The following is a 25446-nucleotide window of genomic DNA, read 5'->3' as shown; positions in this document are numbered from 1 at the left end:
GAGACAGACAAAAAATTGTTTTCAACAGAACTTTTGCTGATACTCATTGTCCTCCATATACAGAAAGAAGGACGGGGACTGATCTCCAGTCAGAAGCCAGGATCCATTGAACCTCAACTCCTAAGCATTAGTTTTATTTTTCTTTAATATTTATTTTTGAGTTATAGGTGGACACAATGTCTTTTTTTTATATTTATGTGGTGCTGAGGTTTGAACCAAGTGCCTCACGTATGCTAGGCAAGTGCTCTACCTCTGAGCCACAATCCCAGCCCCTAACCATTAATTTTATGGGTTTTCTTAATGTACGAGTCTGATCAAATATATCCCAATTGAATTTTAATGTTTTATGAGGCATTGCTCTATCTTTCCCCACTCCATCCTCAGTGCTGGGGATGGAACCCAGGGCCTCACACATGCATGGCAAGTGTGAGCTCTACCACGGATCTCTATCCCCAACCCCACTGTCTGTCTCCAAGTCACAGCTTACAAAGTTGGTCCACTTATATTCCCCTTGTATTTGTTTTTCCAGTTTCTGTTTTATTTATTTATACAGTGGTTGAGTTTGTAATACCAATATTGATAAGAGACTCACCAAATACACCCCCACCTTCTCTTAGAATACTTGATGTCAACTTGCTCTCTTTCCATGCACCATTTTGGACTCATGACTTTTCAGATTTACCGTATGCTAGTTGACTTCAGCCAGTGCTTGATTTCTGACACTCAAGTTGTCTCGACTCTGGCCAGCAGGACCCCCTTTTAGACTGGCTCCTGTGCCCTGTGCATTTCACTAATTTATTGATTTTTAGCCTTCTTGTTCACTGTTCATGTTCACCTTTCACTTCCAGCTCATTATGTGGAAACTTCCATTTCTCCCAAGGTACTTCCAGTGGGAAAGAATGTGGAAGAAAAGAAGATGGGAGCCACAATGGATTGTGAGTGACACAGCTCCCTGGTCATTTCAATAGACAAAGAGGAAAAAAAAAAACCAATGTGCTTTTAATGAACTATTTTTGTTCTCTTAAAAGCATGAGTTCATATTGATTTTTCCAGTCCAGTTCTAAAAAAAAAAAAAAGAAAAAAAAAACTCAAACTCTTCATTCTACAATTGTAGTTCCTTTTCTCTTATGTTAAAAAAATAATCTAGACTTCTAACCAAGTAAACATAATTATTTATTTATCTTTATCATCTGAAAAGAAAATAGTTCTAAGATAGCATGATAACATCACCCAACAATCCAATAAATGTTCCAGTTATCAAATAAAGTTCAACTCTTCTAATTCTTATTTTTGTTGGTTTTCAGACTGCACTCTACTAAAGATTTGGAAAAACTCTCTTTGCCCTAGAGTCACTCATCATCTCTCATTCTCTGGCTCTATGAGTCTTTGGTACCAAGATTTGGTTTAACTGTTTTCTGGTGATTGAAGTTTGAGGGCCCTGGCATCAGAATGGTTAGCCAACCAAAGCTCTTAGAAGGTGGACACTCTACCTACTGCAATATAGTAGAGAAACCTCCAACAGAACAATGGCCAAAATTCTGCCATGGTGATTGAACTTCATTTGTCCATCATCAGGGGCTAATACACAAAGATCAGGATTGGCTCACACAATATCTAGCTGAATGAACAATTCTGCCCACTCCCCACCTAATCTATCTTTTCCTTTGTTACTTTCACATGTTGAGGGGGATGTCTTTTTTTTTTAAAGGACTGTTCTTATTTTCCAATTTTTTAAATTTATCTTGCTTCTTTTGTAAACTATAAACTCTCCCACCGGTTGTAATATTCAACTTAATAAACCAGTACATTGTATTGTGCATGGTTACATCAAAGTCCATAGCGAAAAATTGAAAGGTTCTCCCAATTAGTAGCTTTGGGGGAGGGGGATTGCCAAGAATTAAACCCAGGGGCACTCAACTACTGAGCCACATCCCCAGCCCTATTTTGTATTTTATTTGAACACAGGATCTCACTGAGTTGCTTACTGCCTCACTTTTGCTGAGGCTGGCTTTGAACTCATGATCCTACTGTTTAGGCTTCCAAGCCACTGGGATTACAGGCATGCACCACTGCACCTAGGAGTAGTATCTTGAACCCAAAACTAGTCAAAGTTTTCAATTTTCTCATAGGGAGATCATATTCTTTATAATTAGCTCAAAAATGTACTTTAAGTGCAATATACTAAGATGTTTTTGTTATAAATCAAAATTCAGACTTAGCTTTATATATGTTTCATTTTGTCCTTATTTTGATCATAGAGATCAACAGTGTGCAGAATGTATATTCTCAGAAGTCTTTGGAAAGCACAATTACCAATCACCTTAATTTTATAGAAAATTCAAAGTTCCCAAAGCCAAATAAGCATGTCATAAAATATAACTAGTTACATTTAAAGTTTAAATGAAAAAATATATAACCAGATATATCAAATTATATCATGATGAATTTTTTCATCAACTGAAAAATGTATCAGATTATTTCACCTTTACATCATTTCAGAAAGTTAAAATGGAAGCTTTTCTATAGAATCCTACAACATCCAGATTATGTGAGTTCTAACAGAAACAGCTCATAAAAGACCCCAGTGTTTAAAATCATAGCACACACCATCAGACCACAGCTGTAACTATTTAGTATTAGTGGAGAAATCCAAATACTTCCCTGGAATAAATTATGGCAGACCCCAAATTCCTGACTTAGCATTCTGTAGGAGCTGCATCTGTGATTTTAAAGAAAACCATAAAATCATCTTCTTTGAACTAGAAGCAAATTAATGTCATCTGGTTTTAATTATTCATATATCATGCCTTTTTAAAGTTTAAATTAGCATTTAGTTCCCCAAAAATCCCAATTTTGCAATAAATCCTTTAGGTGGGAAATGACTATTTAAATGAGTAATGAGGGGGCTGGGGATGTGGCTCAAGCGGTAGCGCACTCACCTGGCATGCGTGCGGCCTGGGTTCGATCCTCAGCACCACATACAAACAAAGATATTGTGTCCGCTAAAAACTAAAAATAAATAATTAAAATTAAAAATAAATTTAAAAATAAATGAGTCATTAGCCAAGAAAAGAGTGGGCCCCTCTTCCTCATGTCCCTCACCACCACTCCCCCAAAATTCAGCTTTTGATTTTCAGCAGCATGTTTAGAACCACACCTCAGGCCATCAGTTCTTCATTGTGAGGCTTCTTGTCAACTCAAAGTCAAACTCCTCTAGACTTCAAAACTCTTAGAAAAGGAAAAAAACTTGAGAGTAAAAGAAGAGAGGGATGGAGGGAGGTAGACAGGCAGGAGAGGAGGAGAGAAAAAAGAAAAGGCAGAGAATTACTTGTTTCAAAACAGTGCAATTTGTAGCCAGGAGTGGTGGTGCTCACCTGTAATCCCAGCAGCTGAGGAGGCTGAGGCAGAAGGATCACAAGTTCAAAGCCAGCCTCAGCTATTTAGTGAGGTCCTAAACAACTTAGTGAGACTTGTCTCAAAATAAAAAACTAAAAGATGTGGCTCAGTGGTTAAGCAACTCTGGACAACCCCAGGTGCAGTTTGTATATGCTGTTTAATCCCACACAGACATGCACAATCAGTCTATAGGGCTAAAGAGCAATAATCCATAATCAATAAGGTAAACAAAAGCAAATTCAACACATTTCACACTTTTTACACTTACAGCCTCACCGTTTGCTGGGAGGGCATATTTCCAAGCAGATGATTCCCTGATGTCTCTTAATATTACTTTTAATTTAGTAAATTTCAAGTGCTAAGAACCTGCAAATTTTTTGTAAGTAAAAAAATCCTTTGAGGTGCCAGGCATCTAACCAAGGCCTGCACATTGTTTGTGGGCGTCATCTTACACTGAGGCGATTTGATGAAAGACTCAGCTGGTGTCGCCAGTGGTATTTGGAGGCGCGTGGCCTCTTGGTGGATGAGCAGTCTTCAGTACAAGAGCAAAATGCAGGACCTAATGAGGTCTGCTGGGGCACTCGTTATTCCAAGGTTCCAGGTTTTTCAAAAGTCGTTTTAAAATTGTCCTCCATGGGGTGCTGTGGAGAGACCAGGAACCTCCTCCACAGCCTGGGGGCCTGGACTTCGCTCCTAGATGCGGGAGAGGGCAGCCTGCTCAGTTTTTCCAGCCTCTCACTGAAGGAGGCAGAGAGGAAGCGCTGTCCTCCAGTTGCGAGCCTCATTCTCCACCTCAGGCAGGCGTGGGTTTTCCAGGCTCACTTGGTTTGTCCAGGATTTGAGGACCTGAAGGTCCCAGGAGCCAGAAAAAGAAGGCCATAGTTTGGGATCAGCTCTGATGTTTCTGGTCCCAATTTCACAGACTAGGTGTCACAGTGGCGCCCCCTAGTGATCCGTAGCCAGAGGAACACCCCCAAGAAAGTCAGCCTGGCCCAGGATGGTTGGAAATAGGACACACAGCAAGAAAGACATCAAAAGAAGTCTTATTTTTCCTCCTTCTTCTTCTTTTTTTAAGAAGTTGGGAATGGTCACAGTACAGAGGGTGAGCCAGGCACTCTGTGAAGCCACCAATGTGCCAGGGACAGATAGAACACAGACACAGAGGGAAAAGATAGGCCACTAACGTCTCAATTCCACAACTGACAATGGAAGTTTGTTAAAGGCAGAGCCCGTGGGAGTTTTCCAACTGAGTCCTCATTTGGAAAAATAGTCAGTCTTCCTTTATCCTGGAGGCCCAGGGAGTTTCACTGCGCTTGGGAACAGCAGAAGGAATTTTCCAGGACTCACCACAAAGTGGCGCCAGACACCCATGGACGTCATGAGGTCCTCCCGTCCAGGTGGCCCCAGAAGCTGACGCTGGAAACTCAAAGAGATCAGCACTTACATAGTCAAAGGCCAAAGGATGAAATAAGGCATGGAGGAAATAAGAAAAGACACCCTTTTTAAAGAGATGGGGAGGAGTGGCAGAGAGTGTCTACAAAAGGAACTCAAAAGAACTTTGCCATAGAACCTCTTGGCAGGACACGATGTAGGCGTGGGCAGACTAGAGATGGCCTCTGGAGAGGCTGTACAGACCTTCAGGTGGAAGAGGGCAGTGACTGGGGCCAGAGATTGGTGGTGAAGGAGAAAACACGTTCTGAATTGTGCATTTACATTTACTAGTAGTTTTTATTGACACAATAAATGAGTTAATAAGCCCAACCCAACTGAAATACATTCTATTCAATTATTTTTTTGAAAATTTATCTTGTCAGCTCTTGTTGGATATCATTAGGGACTGATGAATTCAAATGTATTGTACCAATTGATGCCAGCCAACCCTCTCCTGATGTTCCCACTGCCAAACCTTTAGCTAGTAGGAGCATTTTGTATAGATGGGTTGTGGATAAGTTTGAATGACTCAATCATTTAAAGCTTTGTTTTATGATCCAACAAATTATAGGTGTTCTAGAATTACCTTGTACCTTTCAGCCCCCAGACTTGTAGAAAAATAGCATCGGAAACCAAAAATCTGTGTTTTGGTGCATTTTGGCAGTGACATTTCTAACGGGCTGTTTCAGTGGGGAATAAAAAGCCAAAATACGTTTGATTTACTGTTTTAAGCAAGCATGACTACATATTAACTTGTTTGATTCAGTCATAACCACATACAGTTCTTTTTCAAACTGTGAGATCAACAACTGGCCCTCCTTTTCACTAATCCTGAAAGCTTGGTTCCCAACAAAATAAACAATTATTTCTTGCTCTAACTGATAATTTAGGAGAATAACATTTTTAAATGAACTATCAATAATATTAACAATGCAAATACTGAACAACATTTTTGCATTAGTCTACATACCTCCAAACATTTGTTGCCAAATTGCTTTGTTATTGAATCACTGGTAATTTGTCACACTGTATGGCTATGAAAAAAACTTACCCAACAGATATCTTAGGTTCCATTGTTTGAGTTCACTTTCATTTTGAGAAAGCTTCAACCGGCTGCCAGGCCCCATTTTCTACTCTACCTTTCATTTTTCCATAAGCCTCATAAACTCCCAATATACTAATTCACTAAATAATATACTTCTTTATTATCACATTATTAGTATTCTTCCCTTGTCCTGTTGGAACACAAGCCTCATGGAATAGGGTTTCTTCATTGGACATTGGGAGATGTTCCCTGAAGGCAAAATCAGGACAGCTGGGCTTGACTCTGGGGCATCCTAGGGATAACTCCTAGGAGGGCAGTGGCAAAATCTGCAAGAGACATCACTGAAACCAAAGAAGCCACCCTGGGCTACTCACAGACACCCAGTGCCCTCCAACTCTTCCCCAGAAGTCTGTAGGTCTCAATGACAGCTGTGAGAGGAAAGCCAGCATTAGTGCTGAGCCTGCTCCTGGGCCTGGTAACTGAGCATCTGGAAGGCTAAAGCTTCCAGAAGAAGCATGAAGTCAGAGCTATGCCTTATAACTAGGGTGACCTCACTCCTGGCTCACCAGAGTAATCCCAGTTGATAGCTCTTGTCCTGTTATCATTAAATGCACCCCACGTCCACTTATTAGAACGACCTAACTTAAAGGACCAAGTGACAGGGATAAATTAGTTGAAGGGAGAGGCTCCAGGAGGAAGGAAATCTTCAGCTACAGAGGAGGCAGCCCCTCTATGGTCAAGAACTAGTTCAGTGCCTGGTGCATGGTTGGGGCTCAATAAACACATGTGTTGGGGACATGGGGAGACAACAAAGAATTGAGAGAAATTTCCATGTACCTATACAGACTAGCAAAAATGGATAGAATCCTGTGAGAGATTCAAGCAGAGGAGGTCAGGGGTCATTTCTTGGTTCTGGGCTTGGTCAGGTGATGGAGGGACGATACAGATTAAAGAGGCAGGGAAGAGGAAGGATCAAGTATGACCCATGTAGTCATGTGGTCTTTATTTTTTATAAAATGAACATGATTCCAGTTCAGGCACAGTATAAAATTCACACATACTCTCCATAAAGGAGTCAAACCAACAAGAAGAACATAAAGGCAAAGCACTTAGGATGTCTCACTCTTGGACACAGCCCTCCCCAATCTACTTGAGACCCTGCCAGGTGGAGAGAGGATGGTGGGGTGGTGGTGTTACAAAGGGGAATACAACTAGTTGAGGCAGTTAGACTGTCCCCACCACAGGTTGGCTGGAAGGGCCAGGAAGTGGGGGTAGAGAGGAACCCACTCAGAGGCTCCAGACCTGGGAGGGAGTGGGGAATAAAAAGGTACAGGTCTTGATCAACAATCAAGCAGAGTAGAAGAGGCAGAGTCTGGATCTCTGAGTGGAATGCCTAAAGGAAAAGGAAGTCCCCACATAAATCCTATGGAAAGGGGCCTCTGGGAAAAACCAAGAGCGCCCTGGTCAGGTGATCTTGTTGCCACCTGAGTAAGTTGGAGCTCTTGTGCAGCAGAAGCTGTCCCCAAAGCAGGCAGCCTGTGACTATGGGCAGAAGCATGAAGCCAGAACTGTGTGTATTTTACGCTTCTCTAGACCCAAGGCTGGTGATGTAACTAAAACCCCAAAGCCCACTTTTTTTGCAGGAACCAAAAAGACCACCCCTTTTGATTTTTACTTCTGCACTTTGACAACGCCACAGGAAAAACAGACGCTGCAAACGTTACACTTGGAACCGACCACCTCCTGCCCTCTCATCACACCACACACACATTTTACCGGCCGTCCTCAGGATGTGCACTCAGTCCACACTTGATGGTGTTCTGTGGATACCCAGCACTGGTGCACTGCCTACATAGGGGGGCTGTGGCCTTCCAGGTCACCCACCATGGCTTGCTGAGCCCTCCACCTCTGCATAAGCATTTGGCTTGAAGTGAGATCAACACTTGCTCCCATCCTTCCTTTCCTCTTCCATTTTCTCTGGAAAAGCGGGGAGCCCAAGCCAACTCACGTATGGCCTTTGGTCCTTCTTACTCCACATTTATATCCTGCTCTCCAGGAGCGCTGGCCTTTCCCGGCATGAATGCCACCCGCAGATCTGCAAGGGCTGAATGTATTTACATACATAGAAAGAGAGACAGAGAGCAGAGACAGGTGCCTAGTTAATCCCCATTGCAGAAGAGAAACCTGAGAACCAGAGGGATGAAGTCACTTTCCCCAGGGTCACTCAGCTAGCAAATGTCAGCTCTGGGTCTGGAAGTCACATCTCCTGAACTCTCACCAGTGCCATTGGCACAACTCTCAGCCTCTGACAGTTGCTCCCACACATGGACACTGCAGGCTCTTCAGACTTCTCTTGTCCTTCATCCGTGGAGGAAAACAGGAACACAGCCTCACCCCTCACGAGTCCTGTGTCCTGCAGGCCAGTCTGTGGGCCCTTCCTCAGGTCTAGATCCAGGCCTTGAAGAGTTCCTCAGAAGACAGCACAGTTGTGGCACAGACATCCACCTCTTCCCTTCTGCAGCTGATTAACTTCTGGGGTGAATTGGTTACTTTCTGAAAATTAATTTTCATCGATGATAATTACATGTCACTAGTAGAAAGTAGTGAGAGTAAAGAGTGTCACAAAAATCCCAATTATTTGATGAAATTTCAAGCTGTTAAAAAAATCCCAAAGACAATTCCAACCCCTAGATCAGTGACTTACAGCATTTGTTGAGGTCATCTCCCAGTTCATTGCCAAGCTATTCCCTCCAGGCCCTGATGCGTCAGTGCTCCAAAATTCCAGAATTCGGGGGGCGGGGGTGGGGGGAACTAACCATTTTCTACCAAGAGCTGAAGAATAATGAACTAGTCTAAGATGCTTCATGAACAGCAACTATCACAGTGCCAAGTCCAGAGAAGGTGCTCATAAATGCAGTCTCTTTCTTGCTCATTTTTTTTCCTGAGACCTTGGTGCATAATCATTGCTAGTTGCAAACATGCAGATACCCATTTATTCAAAGGGACTTCATTGCTAGTATGCTCACCTCCACAAATTCTCTGTGTTCTTCTATAGTTACCTCCCACTGACCTCCTGGTCATCACTCCTAAAGTACATGCACACAAATGAACAGGCATGATGGTTTCCACCACCTTGGTCTCCTAGACATCAGCATCATCCAGCCAATCACCCTTGATCCTGTTTCTAAAGAGGCAGCTTCAGGGGTTTACTCTTGGTGTCCAACCGACAATAAGAAAAGATACCACACAAGAAGGGCCCTCTGAGCAGAAGTGTTAGCCTGGAGCGGCCATCAATTCACTGCTGCTGGTCCTAGTCAGATTCTCAGGACCCTGACTGCCAAACCTGTAGTGGTTTGCTTGATTATTTTTAAATCCTAGAGCAGTGCTGTCCAGTGAAAGCAATGAGAGCTGCATATGCAATTTTTAAAATCTAGCAGCACATTTTAAAAAGTAAAAAGAAATAGGTGGAGTTATTGTTAGTGATATACTTTATTTAACAGATACACCAAAATATTGTCATTTAACATGCAGTAAAAAATTACTAAAATTTTTCAAATCTTTTGTACTGTCCTCCCAATCTATCACACATGACTTTAAAGGACAGCACAATTCTAAAACATTTAAATTAAATAATCCCAGCAGCTCAGAAGGCTGAAGCAGGAGGATTGTGAGTTCAAGGCCAGCCTCAGCAAAAGCAGTGTGCTAAGCAACTCAGGGAGAATCTGACTCTAAATAAAATTCAAAATAGGGCTGGGGATGTGGCTCAGTGGTCAAGTGCCACTGAGTTCAGTCTCCGGTACCCCTCAAAAAAAAAAATTAAACATTGTTGCACAATTAGAACTAACTTTCAAGCAAGGTTCCAATGATATTTTAAAAATATGTGTTATCATTTTTTTTTAAATTTAGTTGTAGTTTATTTATTTTATTTGTTTTTATTTTTATGTGGTGCCAGATCAAACCCAGTGCCTCATGCATGCTAGGCGAGTGCTCTACCACTGAGCCACAACCCAGGCCCCCCAAAATATGTTTTCAATATTTAAAAATCATGAGATTTCTCATAAGGATCTGGACTTCGAGGTTTCCTATTTACAACTTGGAGATCTCAGACTGGGGTGTAGCTTGGTGGGAAAATGCATGTCTAGTTGGGTTTGATCACCAGCACTGCAAAAAATAAATAAATGAATCTTGGAGGTCTGGCAGCACTGGCTCAGACCTTTGTGGCAACCTTCTGGAGCTAAAAAGCAGCTGCTTTCTTTAGATGGAATGATTTTCCCTGGGTCCATCACCTCTTCTTATTGAGTGATGGTCATTGTACTGCATTGACATTTTTTTCCAGTACCTATTTGATCCCCAAAAGCATCTGAACTCACAAATGCCACTTTCTGTGAAGCACACAAGGCCACATTTGGGGTGGTCCATTGTTACTAACTTGGGGCCATCTCTATGCTTGCCACCCACCTTATAGTAGAATATGACAGCAAGAAAAGAAAGAATGAAGTCAGTCACAGAAAGGAAAGAAAGACCCTTTAGCACCAAAGCCCCATCCCTGGGAAGCAACTATGGATGAAAAACATGGGGAAAATTATATTTTTAAATAGAGAATATACACTGGACCGAATTAACATGATTGTCCTTGCATGGGTACTTTTGCTTTGACTGTTACATGGTGATATAAACTTTAATGGAAAGGAATTCTTCATGGCACATTTCAGAGTGCAGCCATCCCAATTGTAAAATTGTAGATATAGACATGTAACATTTCACCCACACAGATAAAATAAGCACAAACCTGGAAGGACATTTTGGAGAATTGCCAAGGATTTCCGATTGGTAATTTTCTACAGTTCAATTGGCAAGATGAGTGGATTTTGCAAGGCTGGCTGGAAATCGCTTTTTTTTTTTTAACAGTTTGGAGGATTATGTATAAACAATGCAACTGTCGGAGAAGCTAGGCTCTGCTGAGAGAAGGGGGATGGTGGTAGTGATGCCCGGCTCCAGAATGTGTTTGGGATTTAATGGACACTAATGATCTATCTCTCACACAGCACTGTGGGAAAATTCATTGACTCAGAGAATCTGTCCACTTTAGAAATCCAGGGGAAAAAACAGAATAGAAGTTGGAATATCCAGGGAGGCATTTAGAGAGGTGGCCAGATGCATCGTGTGGGAACTGCTGGCTTCTGCTTCTCCCCACCATGGCACGGGCACATCCCCACCATGACCCCGGGCACACTCACTCCTGTGCTCTGTGTTCCCTGGAGTAGAATAAGAATCCTAGGCTAGTGCAGAGCTAGGAACACCGGCAGGGCCCCTAGTCTTTGGGAGTCACTATGAAGTCCAAATTGCCCCCCATGTCCCCACGCCATCCCCACCAAAGACAAAGCATAGTCCAGACTTCCCATGTTCCCACACATGCTCTTTACCCTGATGCCCTTGGCGGATCAGTTGAATATATTGTGTTGGAGTATGTTATTGAATGTAGCCACTGTTGGAACTGTAGAAAGGGACCAAGAAGGTTCAGCAGGACAGTTCAGAAGAGAAAAACTGTGTATGACTCCTGAAATGGCAAGCATCCTGGGCTGGGCAAACACCAGGTTGTGTTCATGCCAGGTCCTGGGAGAAAGCAGAGGTGGTCTCAGGGAGGTGCCTATACCCTGGAGAAAGGAGATCTCTCCTAGACCCTCTGATTAGAAATTGCTGTGGTTTGAATATGTTCTCCCAAAAGCATGTATTGCAAACTGAATTCCCAAGGCAACAGCCTTAAGGTGGGACCTTTGAGCGATGATTAGCTGAGGGCTCTACTTTCACCAATGGATTGATGTAGATCGTAAAAGGACTTGAGAATGGGAAAAAGAACCTACAGAATAGGAGAAAAACTGTGCTGCTTCTTCTGACAGAGAATTAATAGCCAGAATATATAAAGAACTCAAAAAATTCAGCATCAAAAAAAACTCAGCCAGGCTCTGTGGTGCACGCCTGTAATCCCAGCAGCTGGGAATGCTGAGGCAGAAGGATCCCAAGTTTAAAGCCAGCTCAGCAAAAGCATGGTGCGAAGCAACTCAGTGAGACCCTGTCTCTAAATAAAATGCAAAACAGGGCTGGGGATGTGGCTCAGTGGTTGAGTGTCCCTGAGTTCAATTCCTGGTATCCCCCCCCAAAAAAACCCCTCAATTTATTAATGAGCAAATGAATTAAACAGATGTCTCAAAAGAAGAAATACAAATGGCCAACAAATACATTAAAAAATGTTCAACATAATTAGCAATTGGAGAAATGCAAACCAAAACTAAAATGAGATTTCATCTCACTCCAGTTAGAATGGCAACATCAAGCACACAAACAATAATAAATGCTGAAGAGGACATGGAGAGAAAGGAACACTTCTATACTGTTAGTAGGATTGTATATTACTACAGCCACTACGGAAATCAGCATGGAGATTCCTCAAAAGACTAAGAATGAAACCACCATATGACCCAGCTATACCACTCCTCAGTATTTATCCTGAAGAATTAGTTGTTATACTATAGTGATCCATGCACACCCATGTTTATAGCAGCACAATTCACAATAGCCAAACTGTGGAACCAGCCTAGGTGTCCATCGATGGATGAATGGATAAAGAAAATGTGGTATATATACACAATGGAGTTTCAGCCAGTCATAAAGAATGGAACTTAAGAATATTATGTTAAGCAAAATAAGTCAAACCCAAAGGTCAAAGGTCATATTTTCCTCAGAACCAAATGAACTTCTATTGTTTATGAATTACCCAATCTGTGATATTCTATTCTAGCAATACAGACTGAGACAGGTGCTCTTCTCTAAAAACCAAAAAACCCACAAAAAGCATGCCATGCCCACCTAAGGCCTAAGGTACAGCCCTCTGATCAGCGTCATGCTGCAAGGAAAAAGGAAGCTTATTTACCAAGGTGTCTGGGAGGACCACCATGGGGCAGCAGGAGTACTGGAGCAGCTGACCCATTTTCCAGATGGAGAACGGCACAATCACGAGGATCAGCATGAAGCCAAGGAAGGCAAACAGGGCCAGGGCCAGCGGGAGAGCCTCTTCTGGAGACAGAAAGACAAGAAGACGCTTAGAAACCACAATGAAGGGGAAGCCTCCAAACCCAGGCCTCCCCTGACCCCTGGAGTTGACGCCGAATGTCAATCAAGACGGCAGAAGCCAGAAACCTGAGATTTGATAATGTGCCCTGGTGACCAAAATTGCCGCCATTTTTCTAAAATCTAAATTTTAGATTTAATCTAGAAAATCTAGATTAAGGTATGCTTTCCAGAAAGCTCCAGAGAAGATTAAAATCTCTTTCTCAGGAAGGGGAAGGGAGGAGCATTGTGTGTGAAGGCAAGAGTGGTGTTAGCACATACCTGGCACAGCTGCCAGAGGAAGGCACCCAGCCAGGCCCCAGAACTGGCTGAGTGGTAACCGAAAAAAAAGTGTTTTGCAATTTGCTCTTAGCACTGATCCATCTTATGGAGGAGAATATTAAGTCCGGAAAACAGTCACATAATAACTATGATATATCAAGCCCCTGTTATGTGGCTCCTCCTTCCATCTCTATTCTGGGGGCTGGGTGGTAAACCCCTGTTCTTTGCAATGGGCATGAGTTTCTCTGCTTTTATAAGATGATTCTATGCTCAGAATGGTTAGGCAATTTACCCCAGGTCACACAGATAGGGTTAGCTCCAAAGCCCATAATTATTGTAATTGTAAATGTAGCAAAAAGGACTAGACCTGGGCATCAGGAGATGCAGAAGGGGAATGCAGTATTTTCCCATCTCTGTTCTGTGTAACCTGGAGTAGCTCATTTAAGCGCCCCCTGGTCGGGTAGTTAGCTCACAATGTGAAGGGTAACTTAGCCAGGGAGGTTGTGGAGAAGCTCACACAAGTGGCTGGGGCCATGCATATTGTTTCAAAGATTTTGAAAATTATTTTAGCAGTGTACATTGAGAGATACACAAATGTTCATACCCTTTCAATCCACTCCTATGATTTCAATTCCAAAAAAATAATTCCAAGAAAGGAAACAATTATATGCATCGGTCTGTTCATGGAAACTTCTGGAGTACAGCAACAGAACCCCCTTCTCTGCCCAGAGTGGTCCCTGCCCCTCCCACCCCTCCAGGCATGTTCTGGTACATTTTCCCCATGGAACCCACTGATACCATCCCATCTTTTGCTTGTTGGGAGTCTGTCTCTACTAGAGGGGAGGTTCTTGAGAGCAGGGATTTTCCTGCTGTATCCAAGTGCACAGGCCAGGATTTGGCACACAGTGAATACTCAGTAAATATTCATTTATTAAAAGAATGAATATCATCTTCAAAAGCAAATGAAAGCTGGGTGTGGTGGCACCTGCCTGTAATCCCAGCGGATCGGGAGGCTGATGCAGGAGAATCACAAGTTCAAAGCCAGCCTCAGTAAAAGCAAGGTGCTAAGCAACTCAGTAAGACCCTGTCTCTAAGTAAAATGTAAAATAGGACTGGAGACATGACTCAGTGGTTGAGTGACCCTAAATTCAATCCCTGGTACCTCCTCTCCCCCAAAAAGCAAGCAGAAGTGATTCAAATACCCAATAAAGGGGATTCACCAGAATGGTAGGCTAGTCATTCAGCTATTAAAATGAGAATTGGGACAGATACACACTTGGTTACTACAGCATGGTTTTTAGTGGCAAAGGACTAGAAAACACAAAATATTCTCATTAATAAGAAGATATTAAATATACTGGTTTACTATGCAGAATTTAAAAAAACTGAGGTGGACCCAAAGATACCGACATAAAATGATGCTCATGATATATTGCCAAGTGAAGACGAGCCAGGCACAGAACACTAGGTATGGGATAGGCCCCTTTGTGTGTGTGAGCACTGGAATCACACAGACAGTACTGAAAGGATTAAATGCCAGACTCACCAAAGGAAACCTCCTGAGTGGTATATGGGGAAGAGTGGACAATATTTAACTCTGACCCTTTTTAAAATTTCTGTGTTGATTGAATTTTTTAAGCAAGACATGATTTTTTTTGAAAGTGAATAAAATAATAATCAGAAAATTTACATGGGAACAGTTATAGATATGTTAGTTATTGGGGAAAAACAGAAAAATAGGCACAGTGTTTATATGCTATCCAACGTGTAGGTAATGACTGAGGGCTACGCTCCTTTGGAGGGCAATTTGAAAACAGCAATCAAAATTAAAGGTCTATATCTTCAACCAAGTCAATCTACCTCGAATAATTTATCCTTCAAATAAATTTATACCAGAAAAATTATCTTTTTTTTTCTCACAATGTTGGGAGGGTCAAACTTAAGGTCTTGTGCATGCTAGACAAGCCTTCTACCACTGAGCTACACACCCATCCCTGGCAAAATAATCAATGTATTAGCGGAAATTAATTAGAGCATTGGCTGTAATAGCAAAATATTTTGGGAAAAACTAAGTGCCCATTAATAGGGGACTAGTTAAATCAGTTATTTCATATACATATAATGAAATAGTATGTAGCAATAAAGAAGGATAAAGGAACTACTTTATTAATATGGCAAAATCTATAAGATACATAAAATGAAAAAGACAAGATCCAGAAAAATGTATAGAACATGCCACAATTTTTGCTAGCCTCAGCAACAGAGAGATGCTAAGCAACTCAGACAGACCCGTCTCTAAATAAAATACAAAATAGGGCTAGGGATATGGCTCAGGGGTCAAGTGCCCCTGAGTTCAATCCCTAGTACCCACCCCACAAAGAAAAGGAAAGGCAATATATGCAAACATATTCTCATTTACTTGTATATGCATTAAAAAGTCTTCAGAAGTATATGCAAGAAGTCCGTATCTATGGTAGAGGGTATAGGAATTTTATGGGTGGGGAAAATGGATATGGAAAATAAAATTTCCATGTGTCTCTTATATTTTTTGCACCATATGAATGTACTATATATTCAAGGCTAAAAGATCACTCACACACACACACACAAGTGGTGATATTTGAATGGTAGGATCATAGGATGTAGAATTTTGTTGGGTTTATTTTTTCCAAAAGGGTTTTCAAGTTATTCAAGTTTTTAGACCATAACATTTCAAGGGGGGTCTGGAGGTGTAGCTCAGTGGTAGAAAACTTGCCTCGCACCTGTGATGCAATGAGTTCAATCCTTAGCACCACATAAAAAATTAATTAATTAATTAAAGGTATTGTGTCCATCTACAACTAAAAAAAAATTTTTTTTTTAATGTCAAGGGGGGGAAAAAGAGGCTTCTGGAGACACTCCATAAAGCCCCTTCCAATAAAAGAAACTGTGGCATTGTATGGTGTATGACCTCTTTCCCAGGCTCACCAAGGAACCTGGTGGCCTCTCCTGCAGCCACCTCTAATCACAGGCAGTATTCATCAGCCTTGACACATCTGGCCCAGGGAGGAGGAAGCTCTCACGGGGAGAGTGACAGCTGCTTAAAGATCCCCACCCAGCACTAGGATGGCCTCCTGCACACATTCACCACCGGAACCCACCCAGGTCTGTGAAATCAAGGGAAGGCTCAGAATCAAAGGCACCTGAGCATGCACCAAGAGGGGCTGTCACCTCTGCGGGGGCCCAAGGGACAGGCAGATCTTCTTTACCTTGCACCTCCACACACTCTTCCTGTTTGAAGGCACTGTGCCTCCCGATGACCTTCACCAGAGACTGGGCCTTCACACAGTATGTGGCTCCTGGGTCCATGGTTTCCAGGTGCACAGGAACGCCCCTACTCCTCACCACTTTGGTCTGTTCCTTTGGGAGAATAGAAAACACAGTTATTCTCTGAGGGTAGCAGGACTGGAAAGGTTGAGGAGAACCAGGAAGGGAACACTGCAGAAATTTCCTATCTGGGGTACGTACAGAATGTTCCCTGTTACTCACGCATGTTTGCACTCACTTGCTCGTTTATCCACTCACGTTTATTACGCACCTAATAAGTATCAGGCACTGTTCCAGGAACAGGGACAGAGCATATAACAAAGGAGGCAAAGTCTCTGCTGTTGTAGAGCTGTCATGGGGAAGACCAACAATATATACATACATGTCAGGTGGCCATAAAAGCTGTGCAGAGAAAAGGCAAGGGGCTAGAGAGTGACAGGGAGGCACTAGTTTAGACAATATGGTTAGCGGAAACCTTTCTGAAAGGATGATACTTGAGCAGAGACTGGAAATTTGGAAATCTGACTGGGCGAGGATTTGGCATGGTCACTGCTGCCACAGAGATCAGTGCATAAAATCAGAGAGCTGGTGGGCCATGCCTCCGAACTTGCCCATCCATCCCTCTGTCTATGCACTCTGCTGTCCACCTTTCCACATCCACCACCTGCCCTGGGCCTGTGCTCTGCATCTGAGCCTGCAGAGGCTTGTGTAGGCTGAGCCTAGGTGACTCAGGGCACATACTTCTCTTTCAGCACTGGCCCTGCCAGTTACAAGGGTGGGGAGCCACTCTGTCCCAAAGAATCTGAGGGAGCTGTGTGCTGCCTCCTGCCAGATGCTGACCCTGTCCCCAGCACCACTCCACCTGTCTGGTTGGCAATGCCATGTCCTATCAGTTGGCTCTGACCTCATGGGGATAAGGGCTGGTATTATTGCCTGCCCTACCTGCCCCCACCCACCTTCCAGGGGACACTTCCCAACCTAAAGCCCCTATTGAGTGTGTGGCAGGGCATATGCACTGCCCTCAGACACCACTAAGTGATCTGGGATACCTCTGGTCTGAGAAGGGTCCTATCAGAGACCAACTAGCTCCCTGCAACCACTAAGCTTGGCCCAATGAGCATGAACAATGGGATTCCTCTCCAAAGACTTTGGTCTTGGGAAACTGAACACCTAGATCTGGAAGTAGGGATAAAGGGGAGAGGATACTGTGAGAGGCCTCAGGCTCAGAGGCCTTGAGTGGCTGGGAAGGCACCATCATAGGCGTATGTTGGAAGGTGTGATGAAGGGCAGGGCCTGGGAGTAAGCTGGGCAGGGAGCCACAGGAAGAGGACTCAGCAGAAGGAAGCAAGGCTACCACAGGTAGGGGTCCCTGGAGAAAGGAGACTCTGCCACCTCTCCTCAGGGATTCTGTGAGAGCCCATATTAATACTCTGAGAAAGCCCATTACTTCCTGGTGCTGATGGGAGCGGGCCTCTAGGCCCTGTCTCCCTCTCAGCTTGGACAGGGGCTCCATGGATTTGAGGGTCCCCTCACTTTCCATTGGTGCCCCACCCCTTCTGCTGCTGCTGTTTTGTGAGGGCTGGACTCCACTCACCTGGACTACAGCAGCCTTCCCACGGGGAGGGGCAGCTCCCTCCCGGGCTTTCTGCATGGCCTACCTGCTCCTAATTAAATGGGTTTATTCATAAGCCAGCTCCTGGCTGGCTGCCCCCTTCTCTTCCCTGCCAAGATCCACACCCTCAAGAGGCTTGTACCAGCCTCGTACGCTCTTGAAATCATCCAGTTGATCTGGAACACCCTGGCCTGCTTCCCTTAACTGGCTGAGGAGATCAGCTGATGAGAGAGGGGAAAAGTCCATTCAAAAGATGTTCCAGGTCAATCTAGTTTAGTTCGGGGCATGAGGCTGTCCCCCAAACTTCAGCAGATCTGCCTGAAAATGTTCCCAGCCAAGATCAAAGTGGACTAAGGCATTTTTATTTTTTAAAGAGGCCCACGGGATGGTCAGCATCTAGTCATCTCTCCCTCCACAGGCTTCAACCAGAGCTGCTCATTCTCAGGCTGCCCAGACAGTGAGCACTGCAGGACCTGGCTCTCCTCACCCACCCTCAGAGAGCTATGCCATCTCCCCGCAAAGCCCGACTCACCTTGGCACCAGGCTCCCTCCTCCAGTAGGCCACGAGGAACTCAAACTGTGGCCCCAGGTCTTCCAGTTCAATGACCAGGTGGAAGCCATCCTTGGACACCTCCATCCTGGGTGGGGTGAGGATGGCTGTTGGCAAGACAAGGGCAGAATCAAAGCCAGTCCCAGGCAGGACCACGTTTTTAATGATAAATGAATGAAACCCAAATGGCAAAGATTTACTATGATTCTGTTTTTTTTTTTTTTTTTGGCCTCTTAACTTCGATAAAGTCTTCTATTCTTTTCCAGAAATATATATACTCAAGAAAAGAGGAAAAGGGATTACATACTCAAGTAGACATTATTACTTTCCCTTCTAAAATTGTGTGCTCCAGGTTTCACTAACCTAATATTTTAGTAGACATTGCTCTTCACCTTGGCTCATCTAATGAGCAGATGCCGTTTCTTAATGCTTGCCAAACACCTGCCTGAACTTGGATCTATGTGGAGCATAGCTGGGCCCCCTCTTTTCCCCTTAGGAATGAACATACCTAGCAGGGCATGTGCATCCCTATAGTTCTCATAGACAGTGGCATGTACAGGCATCTGAATACTTTCAGACATCTGCAAACCACCAGAGGCCTGTGGATAGGTTAGCTATTCTGTTCTAGGCCTCATCTCACATCCTGACAGAGGGATATTATTGGCATGTCAAAGGCTTTTTACAAATTTTAACATTGACTCTAGAAATTACAATTTAAATATAAATACCATCTTTTACATTACTTGGATCCCAAAGAGAGAGGAATCCCCACCAGCAGGCCAAGAACAGAAGGGGTCACAGAGGCAGCTCCCACCCCCTCACTACTGATGATGAATCCATATGTGCCTTGCAGATCCAGGTCCTCTGACCTCCATCTTTATGGAGGATAGATATTATTAGAGAAAATGACCCAAAGTTCAGAGAAGAATTTTTTGACAGTGTTGGGCCAGGAACCTCTGTCCTAAGCATTCTGCATACTTGTCTCATTTAATCCACCCAGGAAACCTAAGAGGGTAAATATTATTCTGTTTGTATGGAAATGTTAAGGGACTTTGCCAGAATCACAGTTAATGACCAGAATTTGAGCCCATGTCTATGTTTCTAGCTCCCCCATGAGGGGTGTTTATTCTTTGTACCAGGCAATCCCAAGTCCAGCTATAATTAAAATAACTAGGAAGAATTTTGAACTCCCAATGACCAGGATGCACACAAATCAGTCAAATCAGACCCTCCAGGAATGGGCCCCAGGAGTGTTGTTCTCAAGCTCCTCCTCATCTCCAGCATGCAGTTGAGGCTAAGAACCTCTGCTCCCAACAAAGTTAAGGGCAGAAGATCCTCTATAGGGGAGCCTTAAAGAAGGATCTTTCACATTCCTGGGGAAAAGTCAGAGTGGCCTTTTACAAACAGAAAAGGACAGACAGAATGCCTTTAAGAGATCACCAAGCCACCCAGCCCAGTTGCTGATTCCACTGTGCAGGGATAGCTCAAGAACATATCTTCAACCTTCTGATGCAAGTACGGGCTCCTTTCTTTAGCTCCCCCTGCAGCAAGACTTTTTCCTGTTTATTCTGGCCTTCTCAGCCCATGTTTGACAGCACAGCCCTGCCCACATAGTTTGGAAGGCACTCCCTTATCTATTTGACCCCAGTCTTCCTTCCAACAGCTGCCAATCCCCAGCAATAGTCTTGGCATCTCCCAGGTGCCAGAGGGAGGTGGTGCTGGGTGCTACCTGGGTACTGCAGGCAGAGGCAGAGCTGCAGTGCCCTCCCCCACAGCCTAGGATCCTGCCATTTCCACTAGGTCCTCCCATTGCCTGGGAAGGAGGCCAGAGGGAGGAATCCATTTTTGGCACCACAATTCCTACTGGTATTTCATTCCAACAATCCTGTTCCTGCCCCACCCCTCCACTCCTCTGTTCTCTGGCTCTCTCGACTCCAGGCATCCCTAGAGCAAAAAGTGATAACACCTACCCACAGTTGAGTGCTATGGTAGGATAGCACTCCGCTAAGTAATTTACACATTTCTTCTCATGTGGTCCCTACAACTATCCAGTGAAGCAACCTGTTGCCCCTTTTACAGAGGAAAAGGCAGGGACCCAAGCATCAAGTGACTGAACTGGGATTTGAACCACATCCCTCAAGTTCCACGGAGCCAACTTCCCTTTCAAAGCTGTCTTCATCTTCCTCAGCCTCTTGCTTGGGCGCCCCCACCTTCTAAGCCCCCACCTTCTAAGGTCCAACCAATGTCACAAGTTCCTTAACTACCCTGACCTTGTCCCATTACTTCCTCTTCCCTCACTCACAGCAGAGAATCTTCTGCCACCTCTGAATAAAAGGCTACCAAAGGCCCTTGCCCTTGTTCTTCCTGATGCTCCCAACCATCTGCATTCTCACCCACACCTGCTTAGAGGAAGAGCTGCCCTGTTGCTTCCCACCTCCATCAGTCTTCCACCCCAGCAACCACACTGTCATCCCCTCCATTCCATGAGGTCACTTTCTTGAGGACCCATGCAGGGGACTCCTTCAGCCTTTTCTCCCTCCTTGACCTCCCAGCCCATTTATCTTCTCTCCATAGACATGTTAAACCCTGAGGTTCCCCAAGACCCCAGGATCTCTTTGTCTCCCATATCTTCTCCCTGGATAATCTTATACTCTCCCAAATCTTTAGCTACCAACTCTGGTGTTATGTGTCTCTGGCTTTGACCTCTCTGAGGCCCAGATCCTGATGTCCAGCTGCCAGTCAGGCATCCATGGCATGCTATTCTGCTGGAATCTCCATCACAAAGGGCACAGAGACACAGATGTCTCTCATTGCTCAAGACCAGTTGCTTCTCCCAGTGTCTCTGCTTTGGATGGCATTCTCTCTGACTCTAATCAGAAGCTGGACACCATCACCATCTCTCCCAGCCCTATCCCCTAATAACTGGTCTCCAAGCCCCATCCTTTCTAACTCATCATGTCTCCTGAATTCATCCTTTCCTCCTCCTCCTTCTCCTCCACGCTTGGGACTGGGCTCCATCTTGAATCAGCTGGAGTGTTACAACCCTCTCCTCGCTCTTCCGCTGCTCTGGACAGGCTTGCCCATTCCAGGTCACTTTCCACACAGCAGCCAGAAGGATTGTGCTGTGAGACAGACCTTGCCTAGACACTCTCTCTTCCATGGCTACCTTCTGTTGACTTGACAAGCTTCATATCAAAGCCACATGGATAGCTGCTTCTCTACCCCCTGCCATCCATCAAGTCCTGGCTTCTACTGTTTTCCACCTCTGCACATCCTGTCATGCTCTGGCCATTGCTTGCACTCAGCTATATGTGAACACCTACCCGGATTCTTGTCTTCTTTTTCAATCATTTTCCAGGTACTATAGCAATTAGAAGAGTCATTTCCCAGCAACCACAGAAGGGTACTATTTCTCATGGCCATTAAAGAAATAGATCTTTTTAAACAACAAAGTTGCTGACAGTCAGTAAATATGGAATTCAGGAGGCACCAGAAGGGAGGCAGTATAAGATTTATGGAGGTACGAGTGGTGTAGTCAGAGGCAATCTTAGAGCTATCTTCCTATTTCCGGAATAGCCAGGTTCCCAATGCCAGGGTCTCCACCATCCACAAACCCTGACCAAGACAGTCAGCAATGACATCCAAACTCAAAGAACCAAAGAGAGGGAAGTGATCAGCAATTTTAAAAATATATCAGCGAGCTGGGGGTTTAGCTCAGTGGTCACGCGCTTGCCTAGCCCATGTGAGGCACTGGGTTTGATCCTCAGCACCTCATTAAATAAATCAACAAACAAATAAAAACAAAGATATCATGTCCATCTATAACTAAAAATATTTTTCAAAAATGTATCAGTAATAGTGGTTTACATCCACCATACTCTGGCTTTGAAAGATTATTTTGATGATAAAAAGGATCCTGAAAGTCTTGGTGAACATGAAAAGGGGAGAATGGTAGAGCAGAGAGTAAGGAAAAAAAGTGCCTTACTTGAGTTTCTATTAAAGGGGTGCTTCAGGGTGCTCCAGGCAGTAGTCTGGGAGCCCAATGTGGCCCTAACGCGGAGTTTGTAAGGGACTGTGGCAGTGATGTCATCCGTGACGTCACACTTGGGTTCTTCAATGACTGTGCAGCTGGTGGGGATCCAGATCCAGCTTATGTACAGGCTCTCGTACTCTCTGGCCAAAGAAAAGAAGATGCAGCATCACACCAACCCCTTGACCCAGGCACAAAGGTGATGGGAACTGTCTCCATTCTCCCACTCGTCATAGTCAGCATTTGCTCCCCACCCCCAGCTCTTCCACTCTCTTCCCTCACCAACCATCCATTCTTCACTCCTTTTGTTACCAGCCAAGGGAAACCTAGGCATGAACCCCAATCTGTGTATTTCTCTCCATGTCCACAGTCAGCACCCTTATCTCAGCCACCTTCATGTCCTGCCTTGCTGAGGTCTCCCAGCCTCCGCTCTTGCTGTTCTTCAAGCCATTCACCACCCTAAGCATACCATAACATTTCTGTCTTCCATGGCTTTTTACAGCACTTAGAATGGAATCCAAACTCATCCCCATTGCTATAAGATTCTGGCCTTCTCTCTCACCCTGCTCAGAAGAGAGATATTCTTGCCACACTGACCTCCTGGTCATTTCTCCCAGAATGCTGATCTCTTAATTCCAAAGGACCTTTGACCAGCTGTTCACTCTCTCAAATGATCTGTCCTGCTGTTCACAGGGATGGTTCCTTGCAGATCTGATGTAAGGATCACCACCTCAGAGAGGCCTTTCCAACCACCTATTATAAAGCAGCTGCAGAGTCAGCACTTTTGCCTCAGCCTTACAGTTGTTCTAGCACAAATCACTCTCTGAAATTGCCTCAAGCATTGCTACCCAGTAGAACTTTCTGAATTGATGGAAATGTTCAGTACTGGTAGTGCTCAATATGGCAGCCACTAGCCACGTATGGCCCTGGAGCATCCAAAATGTGACCGATGTGACTGGGAAGCAGATATTTGAGTTTAATTTAAATTAATTTAAACTTAAATAACTCTCTGTAGCTAAAGGATACCATATTGAAAAAGAATGGACCTAGTATATTTTCTGCCCATCTCCTCCTTCATATATTAAGTTCCCTATATCCATAAATGTTGTCAGCTGTGTCTTGAGCCTACAATACTTACACACTTCTAAATAATGTGATCAGTTTGTATTTACTGCCAATGAAATACATTGAGCACTTTCTCTGCTGCTGTCACTACTCAACAGTTGCAAATTCCTGGAGAAGACTAGAGCCTCGTAGGCCCCAGGGCCAGCTGATCTTTAGGGTGAATATTTGTTTTGGCTTCTAAGTACAAGACTATATATAGTCAAGAAAACTGAGATCTCTCTCTCCTCCCAAAGGATCTGGGTCTCCAATGATTTGTCCATCTCAAGTCAGGGTCAAACTCTTTGGACAGCTGACTCACTGTTGAAAAGAAGCCACAACAAAATGTATGTCTACACATTCATGTTTCTAGAGAGTTCACTGTCAAAATCAAAGGGCAGTTCCTTGCTTCCTTGACTCTTTCAATGCCCACTCACACAGAGGGGGCAGATCATTGGAGATAATCCATCCCTGGGCTCACAAGGCCTCCTTGAGCCAAGAAGGAAGGGGCTGTGTCTCCAGGAACTAATTGCTGTCTGAGGGAGGAAAAATTATTCAAATAAAAACCAATCACTCACCCCTGATACTCAACAGAATAGTGTACTGTTTCTCCAGGCAGGATCACTGGGCTCCATGTCAAGAGATGCTTCATGTTGATTGAGTTCACAGAGAGGTTCTGAGGGGCAGGCAGACTGGCCACTCCATCTGAGTGAAGGCAGAGAGGAAGGCTGAGGGGTGGCTGACATGGGGGAATGCCACAGCTTCAGACTGGTAGTGTCCAGTGAAAGGCCACACAGGTTTATGAATGATGACAACTCCAATTTTATCATACTTGTGTTAATGCTAAGTTTTGGCTACCATAATTATAATTCTGCCTTTGTGATAAAAAGGCATATTAACAATAATAATGGGTAATCTTAAGCAAGATCTTATATTCTATTAAGCTATGTGCTAGATTTTTCCTTTAATCCTCATTACCCTACTGGGACTAAGGACCATTGGTTTATCCACTATACAAATGAGAAAACCAAACCCTATTATATAGGCATGATATGTATGTACTTATTTTAACAAACATATAAAAATTGTACATATTTATGGTACACCTACCACATGGTGCTTTGATACACACACATATTGTGTAATGTTCAAATCAGTATCTATCTCCTCAAACAGGTATTATTGCTTTGTGGGGAAAAAACATTCAAAGTCCTTTCTTCCAACCTTTTAGAAATATCTAATACATTATCTATACTCACTCTACTGTGCAATATCAGAATTTTTTTCACACAAATTCATGTCTTTATATAGTACAATTCTTATTACACATATATATCACAATTTTTCATATCTCTGTTTGTATATAAAGTATATTGACACCCAATTTGTGTCTTCATACATGTACTTTGATTAATGATGTCCATCATATTCCACCATCCTTGCTAATCCCCTGCCCTCTTCCTTTCCTTTTCACCCCTCTTTCCTATCTAGAATTCATCTATTCCTCCCATGCTCCTCCTCCCTACCCCATTATGAGTCAACCTCCTTATATCAGAGAAAACATTCAGCATTTTTTGGGGGGAAATTGG

General features: G+C 43.8%; 1 protein-coding gene and 1 long non-coding RNA gene across 5 annotated transcripts in view; both read right to left on the bottom strand.

Moving 5' to 3' along the window:
- The window catches only part of LOC144372053 (uncharacterized), a 70541-nt gene extending 66762 nt beyond the window's left edge, over positions 1-3779 (bottom strand). For 2 of the 4 annotated variants that reach the window (XR_013432093.1, XR_013432091.1), the window contains exon 1: positions 2940-3779. This is a non-coding gene — a long non-coding RNA (uncharacterized LOC144372053). Of the gene's footprint in view, positions 1-592; positions 830-2939 lie in introns of those variants that run through there. The other 2 variants (XR_013432092.1, XR_013432094.1) reach the window with 2 other exon arrangements.
- Positions 3780-8182: 4403 nt separating this feature from the next.
- LOC144371880 (interleukin-20 receptor subunit beta-like) lies at positions 8183-24972 on the bottom strand. Its single transcript, XM_078035190.1, has 7 exons — positions 24968-24972; positions 24436-24585; positions 22712-22899; positions 18709-18833; positions 16507-16657; positions 12801-12943; positions 8183-8425 (listed from the first exon to the last, which is right to left on the bottom strand). Exons 1-7 carry the CDS (start codon positions 24970-24972, stop codon positions 8318-8320), a joined length of 870 nt encoding a protein of 289 aa, XP_077891316.1. The 3' UTR covers positions 8183-8317.
- Between the last annotated feature and the right edge of the window lie 474 nt (positions 24973-25446).

The sequence above is a fragment of the Ictidomys tridecemlineatus genome, chromosome Y (genome assembly GCF_052094955.1).
Source record: "Ictidomys tridecemlineatus isolate mIctTri1 chromosome Y, mIctTri1.hap1, whole genome shotgun sequence".
NCBI lineage: Eukaryota > Metazoa > Chordata > Mammalia > Rodentia > Sciuridae > Ictidomys > Ictidomys tridecemlineatus.
This window is presented reverse-complemented; position numbering and strand designations above follow the sequence as displayed.